We start from the raw sequence: 14,545 nt of genomic DNA, 5'->3' as shown, positions 1-14,545 counted from the left end.
ATACAAAAAAAATAAAAATAAAAGAACTGAAAAAAATTTCAAACATACACTTATTGGCCACTGTACTTGCAATTCTAGCAGAAAAATACATAACACCTCTACTACAAATATTCAGAAATGCTAGATAACATACAAAAGAGTTTTAACTATAAATTACTATGTTTGCAAGAATAAAAAGGAAGTCCATAGGGTTAGACCCAGATGCCAAAGCAACATCCACAAAAGAAAATTTTGACAAATTTAACTACATCAATGTTAAGGACTTCTGTCCTTAAACGATACAGTTAAAAGATAAAAGACAAGTCACACACTGGGAAAAAATATCTGCAAACTGCATATCTTATAAGGGATTTGTATCCAGAATATAAAAAGAACCCAAACTCAATAAGAAAACAAGCAATCCAATAGAAAAAAATGGGGCAAAATATTTGAATCAACACTTCATCACAGAAGATCTAAGGATGACAACTAATCACTTGAAGAGATGCTCAACAAATCAGTCAAGAGGAAACAAAAATTAAAATCACAAATACCACCATATACCTATTAGAAGGACTAAAATTAGAAAGGCTGACTATACTAATTGTAGGGCTGTAAAATGGTACCACCACACTGAAAACCAGTTTGGTTGTTTCTTATAAGTTTAAACACACATTTACGATATGACCCAATCATTCTACTCCTACTTATATCTACCCACTAGAAATAAAAGTATACATCCATACAACTTGTATACAAGCATGCATGTCCAAATGTCCATCAACAGGTAAATGGATAAACAAAACTGTGGTATGTCCATACAACAGATATAATTTGGCTATAAAAAGAAATGAATAATTAATGTACTCAATAACATTTATAAATCATATAATAATTATTCTGAGAGAAAGAAGGCACACGCAAAAGACTACAAAAGCAGATCTGTGGTTGCCTAGGGTTGGGGTTGAGTGGGATATGAAGGGGAAAGTGAAAGGGGTTGGAGGGAGGGACTACCAAGAAGCATGAGAAAACTTTTTGAGCTGATCAATATTTCATTATCTTGATTCTGGTGGTGGCTTCATAGATATACATGTTAAAACTTGCGAAATTATATAATTTAAATATGTGAGGTTAATTATATGTTAATCATACATCAATAAAATTGGAACTTACATCCAGAGTGGGGCAAAAGTTGTTTATATGGAAAATACAATAATTACAAATACAAGAAAAAAACTCTTGTGATTTGTATGCTTACAACTATAAACCTACTTTTACTCCACCCTGTATTTCAATAAAGCTGTTTTAAATATAGTGGAGAAAACACTAGACAAAACAAATGCACGAGCTCACACAAAAGTACATATATGAAACTTTGCACACCACAATTCTTTTTACACACATGGGGGATGTTTGTAAGAGATAACTAAAAAACAAGTCTTTGGAAATAACCAAATAACCCATAACATACAATGTTCCCTGACTACAATGCAACTGAATTATAAGTCAATGGGGGGAAAAAAGATATGGGAAAAAATATATATTTTGAACATTTAAAATAGATAGTTCATAAGTCACAAAAGAAATCACAACAGATATTTGAGTTTCTGAAGGGCCCTTATTTATAATCAGCATGCCTCTTCACCAACTGTATTCTAAATAACGTGAGAAATAAGATGATGAACTGGCAGATGGAAACAAGTGGAGTACCTAACTCAGTGGAGAAAGAGATAGAACTTTTTACTGAACCCCAGAATTAGATTGCTTTTCTCACCCACATATAGACAAAGGCAACTCTGGAATGGAGAAGGCCTTCTCTTCATCCTCCCCTAGAATGGCAGAACCAGTTCTGGGAGAGCTGAAGACAGGTTGGTCCCAAGAGAAAGGTGAAGGTGAATCAAGTACGCCCTAATTTATTCTTCCCAAATATACCACACAAATAAAAACTTCATCTTCCCTAAGACCAAATGAGTGAAAGAGTAGGGAAGGGCTAGGAGTTACAGTAATTGAATTCCCCCTTCACATAGATGGAGAGACATCAGAGTCTTAAAGAAACATATATAAAACAATGAAAAAAATATGAACAAACCAATTAAAATAAAAATATTCCTTATCAAAATTTGTGAGTTACAGCTAACATGATGGTTAGAGAAATTTATAACCTAAATGTATATACTAGAAAGAAAAAAATTTTTTTAAGCATTCAGCTGAACAAGCTAGACAACCAATATATCCATGCAAAATAGAACAAATAATGATAAGAGCAGATATTCATGAAATAAATGAAAAGAAAAGACTTTAGAAGCTCCACTGGAATGTAAATTGCTTGATATCAGAGATTTTTACCTATCTTCAGGCCCTAGAGTAGTGCCTAGTTCATCCTAAGTGAAAAATAAATACTTGTTGAATAAAAAAATTTAAAAATCTCTCAAAGTCTTCTCTGAAAAGAGAAAAAAACTGGCAACAGTGTGCAAGACACAGATGGATATGAAGAGAACTCATTCCACATATAGTAGAAATTCTCTTTAAATTGTAATATAAATATATAAATATTATAAATCACCTTATGTCACTATTTTTGATAATGGACAAAACAAGATAATTTCCTAGAAATATAATTTAGTAGGAAGTAGACAACCATCTGAATGTCTAGGTAACCATGAAAAATATCAGTAGACCTAGATGATTTGAGGCAAAAAGTCAAGTCACAGACAATTCCAACTTCAGAAAAAATTTAGAAAATGGAAAATGAGAGAAAGTCTCAATTTTATTGGGCTAGTTTTATTATGTCTGGTCATTTTTATGTCATTTAAAACATTGTAAAATATACATAAAACTTACTATCTTACCCATTTTTAAGTGCACAGTTCTGTGACATTAAGTAGACTCAAATTGTGCTACCATCACGACTATCCACCCATAAAATTATTTTCATCTTGCAAAATACAACTCTGTACCAATTAAACAGTAATTCTCCATTCTCCTCTTCCTACAACCCTCAGCAACTACCATTCTACTTTTGGTCTCTGAATCTGACTACTCTAGGTACCACATATAAAAAGAATCATACAATATTTGTCCTTCTGTGACTGGCTTATTTGCCTAGCATAATGTCCTGTAGGTTCATCCATGTTGTAGCAAGTGTCAGCACTTCCTTCCCTTTTTAAGGTTGAACAATATTCCATTCTATGTCTATGCCACATTTTGTTTATTCATCTATTAATGAACAACTGGGTTGCTTCTACCTTTAGCTATTGCAAACAGTGCTGCTATGAACATAGTTTCAACTCCTTAGTTTCAATTCTTTTGAGTAATGCCCTGAAGTGGAATTGCCAGATCATAATGATAATTTATGTTTAGATTTTTAAAGAATTGCTGTAGTGGCTGCTCCATTTAACATTCCCAACAGTACTCAAGGGACTGTCTAGTTCTAATGTCAAGATTATTCAAGCTCCATAAAACAGAAACTTTCTCTTACCTAGAAATTCAGATGGCTAATATTTTATTTAGGATTAATTGCACTATGCCCAAGTGTAAAACTGACTGACACATATTAAAAATCTGAATAATCCAAAATGCAAAGACAAAATGTATACATCATAATCAAAGTTTATCCCCCAAATACAAGAATTTTTAAAATTTATATAACAAATTAATATAATAAAATTTAATAAAGAGAGAAAACCAATGATCATTATAACAGATAGAGGACATAATTCAAGCACCCGTTCTTTTTTTTTTTAAAGGAAATAAATATTTGGTTTCTTTTATTTCTAATCCTTATACTGTTTTTTTCTCATGTTCTACCAGAAAATATAACACAATACTAATAGAAGTTCCAACAATAGGCATCCTTTTTTTGTTCTCAGCTTTCAAGGGAAGTCTTCTAATAATTCACTTTTAATGATATCCATTTAAAGTTTTTAGTCAATAATCTTTATTAGCTTAAAGGTATTTACTTCTATTCCCTGTTTGCCCAAGAGTATTTTTTGTTTGTTGTTCTAACTTTATACTTTCTTGTTTCTACGCTAAAAACCCAAGAGAATCAACAAATTCAAATGATCAGAACAGGAGAATTCAGCAAGTTTATAGATACAAAATTATTATATAAAAATTAATAATAGCCATTGTCCAAATCACTGTTTCTAAAGAAAACTCTTCAATAAAAGAAACCAGGACACAACAAAACAAAAATCAGAAAAAGAAAAAAAAATCTAAAAAACAAAAAAAAAACAATGATAATAAAGAATTATAATACTTTCAAAAAAAAGGAAACCAGGGCTTCTTGGAGAAATGTCTGATTTTAGGGCTGAGGCAAAAAAAATTTAAGATGAGCCTGAGCCTTCCTATAGTACCAGACAGTAAAAAAGTACTTTAAAAAAAGGGTCAAATCAAAGGGATACAAAAGCAAGCCTAATACAGCTCCCAATGGCCAAAACTCAAACAATTTAAACAAGAAAAATCAATAATGTAGTATTTTACACAAGTGTAAGATAAACATACATCAATACTTATTTAATGTAAATAAATGAATGAGTGAATAAATAAATGCAAGAAGAGACAAATCTTCCTTTCAAAAGAATTCTAAATAATATATGTGGATACTCCCTGCTATCCCCAGGAAGTGAAGACTAATTCTTGCCCCTCTCTACCTTTACGGTGGGCTATATTTACTGCCTCATTTCCAAAATAAGAGTAGAAGAGAACAAGAGAAAAATAGTAACTTTATAGTGGAGAAACTTGGCAAACACTACCTTAAACACGGGAGGAAGGTTAACATCATCAGTGATGTTATGCAGAGATCACATGCCCCCTGACATGATATGATGAAAAGGGCATTTTACCTCTGATATTCTTTTCAAAAACCCATAATCCAGTCTAATCATAAGAAAAACATCAGATTGCGGGACATTCTACAGGATACCTGGCCAGAGCTCTTTAAGACTGTCAAGGTCATGAAAAATAAGAAAAGACTGAGAAACTGTCATAGATCAGATGAGATTGGAAAGATGTGATAATTAAATACAATGGCATACTCTGGATTGGGTATATTAATGGAAAAACTAGTGAAATCCATACAAAGTCTGGGGTTTAGTTACTGGTAATGTACCAATGTCAGTTTCTTAGTTTTGAGAAATGTACTATGATAATGTAAAATGTTAACAATGGGTAAAGTAGATAAGAAATGTACAAAAATCTCCTTTGCAATTTTTCTATAAATTTTAATGTTATTCCCAATAAAAGTTTACTGTAAAACAATCAATAATGTTCTTATAGCCTAGTAATAACCAATTAGAAAATGCAATTTCAAAAATGTTTAACAAAAGACCTAAATAAAAGAAATACCACATCATAGGAAAATTAAACATTTCAAAGATGCCATTTAATTTTTAATCTATGAACTCAATGCAAGAATAAATTTAATTAGAGGTTGATATATTCTTTATCAAAAATAAATTTAAAAGTTTGAACAGTGGGATTGTTTTATATCTATGCAAATCAAGCCCTCAGACCACTTTTTACTTAACATTTTAACATTAAAGTTTTCAAACAGAATAAAGGGTTGAAAGTATTTTTATAATAAATATCCATAGAGACACTACCTCGATTCTGTAATTAACATTTTACTATGCTACTTTTTATTATATATCTATCCATTCCTCTATCCATTAATAAATCTCTTTTTCTCTTAATGTTTTACAAAGTAAGTTTCAGGTATCAGTATATTTCCCTCAAAATACTTCAGTATGTATATCATTACTTAGAATTTAGTTATTTTTTTAAAATTCTCTTTTCAAGTAAAATTTACATACAATAAAATGTACAAAATTTAATTATACAATTTGGTGATTCAGGCATTAGTATCATTGAAATCTCTCAAGATAAAGAACATGATGCACACCCCAGAAACTTCCCACATACCCATCCCAGTAAATCCCTCGCCCCTCCCTAGCCCCCAGAAGCAATCAGTGTTCTCATTTTTTCTACCCAGATTATCTTTGCCTTTTCTAGAGCCAGTTACATAAATGGATTCACATAAAAAGCCTTAATGTAAGGTTTCTCAATATAATTTTTTTTAGAGCCATTCATACTATTTTAAAAAAGTATTTAAAATCAATTTACCTACCATGAAAATGACTATCAAGATGAGACAGATGCCCACTATGATAAGAAAAGGAATTAGATAGTATTCCAGAGGAAGACTAAATTCTGGAACTAAGATAACATGGCCCCTAGAAGAAAAGAAGAATTAATAAATGAGAAATACTGTTACCAAATTGATGCTAATCAAAACCAAATATGTTTTTAAAGCATTTAGACATTATAATTCAATCCATTAGACACATCTCATTTACTAATATATAATTTTCAATAACTTAAGGGATGATTTTTCCATTTTAATTCTATTTTACATATTTGCCAAAATCATTTGTCCACATAATTAAAAGAAGCTTTTAGACTGATTAGGGGAAATCAGCTCATTGATAATTACTGGAAACAAATCATTTACTGAATTTAGTAACAAAGACAAAAGTGCATATCTTACAAGCAAAATCAGCATTAAAATAATGGCAATACCTTGGGTAGTATATCAACAACAACCCCACCCCAACCAAATTACTGTTTATCAATTTCCCCTGTGGAAAAACTCTGAAGCCACCAATGATGAAAATACTCTCCCCTTCCTCCCTATATGCTTTCATAAACTTGTTATACCAGACAGAGACAACGGACACAGTCCCTGAACTCCACACTGTTTGCGAGATATGGAATGGAAAACAAACTGGTAAAAGAATTCAAAGGAGTTGTAGCTTCCTCTCTATTCTCCATCTTCTCCACTGCTTAACTGGAAAATAAAAACACACACACGCACACTACAAAAATATATATGTTGTCAGCAGTGAGGTGGAGAATGCTACATGCCTTATTTCCCTTTGTTACTAACATGTTATTAGTTACTGTAAAATTACTATTTTAAAAATTGACAGGGACTCATGAAATGAAACTGTGATCAGAGTAGGCATACCATTTGTGTTGGATGAGCAAATTCTACATGGCAGCAAAATCCTGCATTAGAAAATATCCTAAGTCTAGGGAAGGGTCTGTAAACTGGTCAGTAATATGACTGATTTCCCCATTGTACTCCTGTGCTACTCAACTAATACAGTGTCGGCAACACCACTTTGCTATCCACTGCTCGGTGATTAATTTCAGTAGCGAAGCCAGGTACTTCGTAACACAAGGATTAAATGCAAAACAAAAATTCTCAATTTTATAAAAGGAAATAAAAATAGGTTGGCTCCTCCTCCCATATAGAGATACTTAGGACATCACAGTACTTCAGAAAAACACCACGAAAGTCAATTACTTCGATTTCAAAGTGACTTTTTAAAATCCTTGCCCGAGGATATATTTACTGATCTTGAGAGAGAGGAAGGATAGGAGAGAAGTGGGGGTGGGGAGGACATGAGCACGTTGTTCCACTCATTTATGCATTCATTGATTGATTCTTGTATGTGCCTTGACCAGGGGTAGAATCCATAACCTTGGTGTGTGGGGATGACACTAACCAACTGAGCTATCTTCATTACTTGAACAAATAAAAGGATATACCATGTTCTTAGATAAGGAAATTTGACATCTCCACTAAATTAATTTATAAGTATAATGTAATTTCAGTGAAAATACCATCAGGTTTTTTGGGGGCTACACAACTGCTTATTAAAGTCCTTTGGAAGGAGAAAGCCAAACCCTCATACAGTGCTAGAGCACAAACTCTGGAAAGCAGTCTAGCTTTATTTCTATTTCCTCTGTCCAGGCTCCCACAGCTGAGCCTGCAGATTCATCCCTGACCAATTCGTACCAGAACAATTTGTATTTGAAAAAGATGTTTAAACAGCTTTAGTATCTTATCACACAACCTCCATGTTCACCACTAAATATAATATATATTCCATGAGCTCTGTAGCTAAGATTTTGATCACTGAAGCAGAATCCTAAACAACCCAGGAAAGTGTCTTACTCTCCTTTCCATGAGTTTCCAGACTAATTTCAAACCAGGTGTCTTGGCCTAAACTTTATAACAACTATTACTCTAATTTCCCAATCCCTATGTGGACACATGAGGTATTGCCTTGTTTTCTGTTTTGATAGCAACCCCCACCATCTTCAATCAAAGAGCCAGAGCCAAACTACTGAGCTCCAATGGATATACAACCACACACAAAGCCTTTCTTCCGGGGGTGGGGGGTGGGGGTGGGGTTGCTGGGAGAGGGGTGATGCTGGGCAGAGGGGAGCAAAGGGAAAAAAATTGGAACTATTGTAACAATATAATCAATAAAATATACTTTAAAAAAATAAATAAATAAAATAAAAAATAAATAAGTAAAACGAAACAGAGCTTGAAGAAATGACTGATTCCAGGTTAGGGGAAGGAAAAGAAGACAGGCCTGGAACATCTTGTCATACACCAAAAAAAAGGAGCAATCGAAAGCTCCTAGATTCCTGTCAAAAGCAATCAGGATTAAACTTGAAGTCTGAAATGGAACAATGTGAACATCAATAATGATAATAACTACAGACTTCTGGCCAAGATGGAGGTGTAGGTAGACAAAACTTCACCTCCTTGCACAACCATAAGAAGGATCACAACTAACCTAAAAGAAAAAACAGAACTGCCAGAAAAGCAACTGTATGGGAGTCTGACAATCAAGGATTTAAAGAATATTTATTCATCCAGACAGGTAGAAGGGGCAGAGATGAAGAGCTAGGGCAAAGAGGATGTGGTATGGCAGTGGTGGTGGTGGCAGCGTGGTGGCGGCAAGGCAGCGGCCAGTGGAAAAGGTGGTCCCACATGTGGCAGATAAAAGCTGGGAGGGACACCTGGGGAGCAATCCCAGGCCGAGGCCAGACTGTGCAGCCCAGGGTTCCAGTGCCAGGAAAATAAAGCCCCATAGCTTCTCGCTGTGAAAACTAATGGGGGTTGGGGTGGCAGAAGAAACTGCCTGTCTCTCAGGAGAGTTTGTTTAGAGGACCCCTACAGTCCTAGAACACATGCAAAACCGCCCACTCTGGGAACCACCAGCAGGGCAACAGCTAGAGGGATGCCAGTTGCATATGGGAAGTGGGTGAAATGACTGGAAAGGGGGGGAGTGTTGAGCAAGTGGCACTGTTCCCTCTCTGACGCCTCTCCCACACACAGTGCCACAACATGGTGAAACAAGCTGCCCGCCCTGGTGAATACCTAAGGCTCTGCCCCTTATAATATAACAGGGAATCAAAGCAGCTCTACTGAATACACAGAAACAAACACAGGGAGGCTGCCAAATTTAGGAGGCAAAGAAATACAGCTCAAATGAAAGAGCTGGTACAAAACCTCCCCAAAAGAACTAAGTAAAATGGAGATAGCCAACCTATGAGATGCAGAATTCAGAACACTGGTGATAAGATGCTCAGAGAAGTCATAGAGTACAGTAAAAAAATAAAGGAAGAAATGAAGGTTGCACAGTGAAATAAAGAAAAATATATAGGGAACCAACAGTGAAGGGAAGGGAGCTGGGATTCAAATCAACAATTTGGAACAAAAGGAAGAAATAAACATTCAACCAGAACAAAAAGAAGCGGGGAGGGGGGAGAAAACCATGAGGAGAGGCTTAGAAACATCTGGGACAACTAAATGAACCAACACCCGAGTCACAGGGGTGCCAGAAGGAGAAGAAGAGCAAGGAACTGAAAACTTATGTGAAAAAAATAATGAAAGAAAACTGCCCCAATGTGGCAAAGGAAATAGACATACATATCCAGGAGGTACAGAGTCCCAACAAGTTGAACCCAAAGAGGACCACACCATGGCACATAATTAAAATGCCAAAGGTTAAAGATAGAGAATCTTAAAAGCAGCAAGAGAAGAGTTACCTACAAAATCAGACTGTCAGCTGATTTCTCAAAAGAAACTTCGCAGCAAGAATGCACTAGCAAGAAGTATTCAATGTGATGAAAAGTAAGGACCTACAACCAAGATTACTCTATCCAGCAAAGCTATCATTTAGAATGCAAGGGCAGACAAAAAGGTTCATCATGACCAAGCCATTGTTATATGAAATGTTAAAGGGACTTATTTAAGAAAAGAAGATCAAAACTATGAACAGTAAAATGGCAAGAAATTCACAACTATCAACAACTGAATCTAAAAGCGAAAATTTTAAAAAGTAGGCAAATAACTAGAACAGGAACAGAATCACAGGTATGGAAATCATGTGGAGGGTTGTCAGTAGGGAGGGGTAATGGGGAGAATGGAGAAAATGGTGCAGGGATTGAGAGGCATAACTGGTAGGTACAAAGAAGACAGGGGATTTTGAGACTAGTAAAGGAAATGGAGAAGCCAGAGAACTTATATGCATGACCCATGGACATGAACTAAGTGGAGGGGGATGGCGGGATAGCTGGAGGGAAGGGAGGTACCAAGCAGAGGGGGACAAAGGGAAAAAACATTGGGACAGCTGTATTAGCATAATAAAACATACTTTTAAAAAGGTAATAATTACAATAAACTGAAGCATATGCAATAGGTTTTAACTCATGAATGAGTTTGCTATAATACTTTAAATACATATACTAAATCATCTTTGGAAGATACTAGCAAACCATGTCATTCTAAAACACAGTAAAGGGAAAGAATAAAGTGTTTATCTTATTTTACCTAAACACGTTGTACATCAAAGTTGTCAAATAATTGATAAGGTGCAAGTCATCTTTAGACAAGGATTTTAATAAATGAGGAAGAAATTATACTATTAAATTACGTCACAAAGATAGGACCAAATATTGTGTCTCTTCATGGAAACATGAAATACCATATATAAAATATTTTTGCTTAATCTATTCTTATGGCCCTACAATAAGTCTTTAATTGAAACAAACCTCAAGATCTAATGAGCAGTTTATAGGGAAAATAAGTAACAAAGGAATATTCCAGACAATACCCAAGGATGCAATCAGGAAAGTCCAGATTGCAGTAAAATACACAAGACAAAAAAAAAAAAAAAGACATAAGAACCACTGCAGTGTATGGACATTATTTGGAACACTAAAAATATTTTTAAAAGGACTTCTGGCCAAGATGGAGGCGTAGACAGACATGCTGTGTCTCCCTCCACAACTAAGAAGGAATATAACTACCTCAAAACTAGAAACAACCAGAAATTCCAAAAAATCAAACTGCATGGAAGTCCAGCAAACGAAGATATAAAGAAGAAATATCCAGACAGGTAGGAGGGGCGGAGAGGACATGGTGTGGTGGCGGCAGGAGCAAACCAGCAGAAAGCACAGTCACATGTTTTAAAATCAGGAGGGACACCTGGGGAGCGTTCATAGCTCCTCACCGGACCTCGCAGCCCACAGTCCCAGCACCAGGGAAAATCAAGCCTCACTACTTCTAACTGTGCAAGCCAGTGGGGGTTGGGGTGGAAAAAGAAACTCCCAGTCTCTCAGCAGAGTCCGCTTGTTTAAAAGACCCTCACAGTCCTACAACATCTGCAGACCCACTCACTCTGAGAATGATGGCCAGTCCACTGCAGAAGTGGGAGAAGTGCCTAAAAAAGGGGCGAGTGCTGGGCAAGCGGCATTGTTCCTTCTCAGACCCCTCCCCCATAAACAGCGCCACACGTGGTGAAACAGGTCACCCGTTACTGACGAATACATAAGGCTCCGCCCTTTATAATGTAGTAGGAGCGACAGCTCTCCCTGGGACACGGAAGCAAACAAACACAGGAGACTTCGGGCCAAGATGGAGGCCTAAACTGACACACTCTGTCTCCCTCCACAACGAAGAAGGACTACAAATACCGCAAAACCAGAAATAACCAGAGTTCCAGAAAATAAATGGAAGTCCAACATATGAAGTTATAATGAAGTGGTGCTCGTTCGGACAGGTAGGAGGGGCGAAGCTGGGGAGGAGAGGCCAAGCTGTGCTGTCTGCAGCAGAAGCAATGATGGAAAAAGGACAACAGTAAGCAGACATCTGTATTTAGGGGGAGGCGAGAAGCGCCCGGGGAGCACCCTCAGCTGCAGACCAGACCCGTCAGCTTGCGATTCCAAAGATGGGGAAGGCAGACCTCTATTGCCTTGGACTGTGAAGCCCAGAGGGGGTGGGGATGGAGGAGGAGGCTCCCGGTCTCTCAGCGGAGAGTAAACAGCAAGAATCCATCTTGGACCCCCACCCCCACACAAAATGCCACAGCATGTTGAGAAGGGTTGCCCTGTTGTGAGAAGTGCACGGGGTTCCGCCCCCTATAGCGTAGGAGGTATGACAGCCCTGCCCAGGAAGCAAAGGTAAACGCAAAACTCTCAGGATGGCACAGATCATGGTAGAGATCCCAGTGACGCAGCTGACCAGACAGAAAATATCTAATCTAACAGCTCAGCAAATAGGAAATCTTTCTGAGGCTCAGTTCAGAGCTTTGGTTATAAATGTGCTTACAGACCTAGCAGCAGATCTTAAACAAGACAGGGAAGGAATGAAGGCTAGCCCTGCTGAAATGAACAAAAACACATACGAAACTAGTGGTGAGGGAAAGAAAACCGGGGATCAAATCAACAAATCGGAACATAGGGAAGGAACAAACAGTCGACCAGTGAAGGAAGAGGAAACAAAAAGTGAGGAAAATGAGGAGAGGCTTAGAAACTTATCGGACAGTATAAGCAGGCCAACATCCGAATCATAGGGCTGCCAGAAAGTGAAGAAGAACTAGAAATGGAAAAATTATGTGAAAAAATAATGAAACAGAACTTCCCTGACTTGGGGAAGGAAATACTTACAGGTCCAGGAAGCACAGAGAGTTAAAAAAAAAACTGGACCCAGGGAGAACTACATCAAGACACATTATAATCAAAATGTCAAAAATTAAGGATAAAGAGAGAATCTTAAAAGCAGCAAGAGAGAATTACATACAAAGGTGTCCCAATAAAACTGTCAGCTGATTTCTCAAAAGAAACTCTGGAGGCGAGAAGGGACTGGCAAGAAATATTCAAAGTAACAAAAAGCAAAAATTTACAACCATGATTACTCTATCCAGTGAAGCTATCATTCAGAATTGAAGCGCAGAGAAAGTGCTTCCAGGACAAAGTAAAACTGAAGGAGTTCATCAGATCCAAACCACTGTTATATGAAATGTTCAAGGGACTTGTTTAGAAGGAGGATCAAAACTATGAACATTAAAATGAAAACGGTATCACAACAACCAACAACAGAAGCTAGGGAATTGAGACAAAGGCAGACTAAGTAGGCAAGTAGAGGGTGAAAAAAATTAATAGGTATGGGGAACATTTGGGTGGGAGGTCAGTGGGGAGAGGGAAGGGGGGAAAGGGAGAGAGATGGTACAGGAATTAAGAAGCATAGTAGGAGGGAGTGGAGTAGATAGGAAGGTGTTGAGAACTATATGCACAACCAATGAGCATGGACTAAGGGGGGCGGGGGTGGACAACTGGAGGAAGGGGATAACTGGGTGGAGGGGAACAAAGGGAAAAGAAATTGGGACAACTGTAATAGCATAAACAATAAAGCATTAAAAAAAATAAAAGAATCACTGAAAAAAAAAAATGAGAAAAACTTCCTAAATTTTGCGAAGGAGATGGACCTACAAGTCCAGGAAGCACGGAGGGGCCTGGGCAAGCTGGACCCAGAGGGGATCACACCAGAATGCATCATGATTGAGATGCCAAAGGTGAAAGATAAAGAGAGCCCTGGGGGCAGCTAGAGAGAGGCAGAGAGTTGCCTACAGAGCGGTGCCTATAGGACTATCAGCTGATTTCTCAGAGGACACTTTGCAGGCAGGAAGGAATTGGCAAGCAGTATTCAATGTGATGAAAAGCAACCCACAACCAAGATTACTCTATCCAGCAAAGCTATCATTTGGAATGGAACGGCAGATGAAATGTTTCCCAGACGAGGTGAAGCTAAAGGAGTTCATCATCACCAAGCCATTATTACATGAAATGTCAAAGGGACTTACTTAAGAAAAAGAAGATCAAAACTATGAACACTAAAATGACAACAAACTCACAACTATCAAGAACTGAATCTAAAAAATAAAAACAAAATTCAACTAAGCAAATCAGAATAGGGACAGAATCATAGGTATGAGGATCATATGAAAGGTTATCAGCTGGGAGGGGGAAGGGGAAAAAATGGGGAAGTGGTGCAGGGATTAAGAAGCATACTTTGTTGGTACAAAATAGACAGGGGAAGTTACGAATAATATAGGAAAGGGTGAAGCCGAAGAACTTATATGCACAACCCATGGAAATGAACTAAGAGGGGTGGGATTGCTGGAGGGAAGGGGGGTACTGGGCAGAGGGGAGCAAAGGGGAAAAAATTGGAACTACTGTAACAACATAATCAATAAAATATACTTTAAAAAATATATTAAAAAGGATTTCAAACAGTTGGGAAAATCTGAAGACTGAAATATGTTTTAATATTGAATGTTTACTTTTTGAAAAAAGATACAATGATAATATGATTATATTTCTCTATATAAATTTATCTTTTAGTGCGATGTTAACAGTT

The 14,545-nt window shown here is 36.8% G+C and overlaps 1 protein-coding gene across 3 annotated transcripts in view; it reads right to left on the bottom strand.

Annotated features, from left to right (window-relative positions):
• RNF13 (ring finger protein 13) overlaps positions 1 to 14,545 on the bottom strand; it is a 139,237-nt gene that overhangs the window by 28,478 nt on the left and 96,214 nt on the right. For all 3 annotated transcript variants that reach the window (XM_090275754.1, XM_090275755.1, XM_090275757.1), the window contains one exon: positions 6,107 to 6,212. In XM_090275754.1, the coding sequence (XP_090131880.1) occupies positions 6,107 to 6,212 (106 nt within the window). The remainder of the gene's footprint in view (positions 1 to 6,106; positions 6,213 to 14,545) is intronic.

The sequence above is a fragment of the Furipterus horrens genome, unplaced genomic scaffold (genome assembly GCF_987537825.1).
Source record: "Furipterus horrens unplaced genomic scaffold, mFurHor1.1.pri manual_scaffold_1, whole genome shotgun sequence".
Classification (NCBI taxonomy): domain Eukaryota; kingdom Metazoa; phylum Chordata; class Mammalia; order Chiroptera; family Furipteridae; genus Furipterus; species Furipterus horrens.
This window is presented reverse-complemented; position numbering and strand designations above follow the sequence as displayed.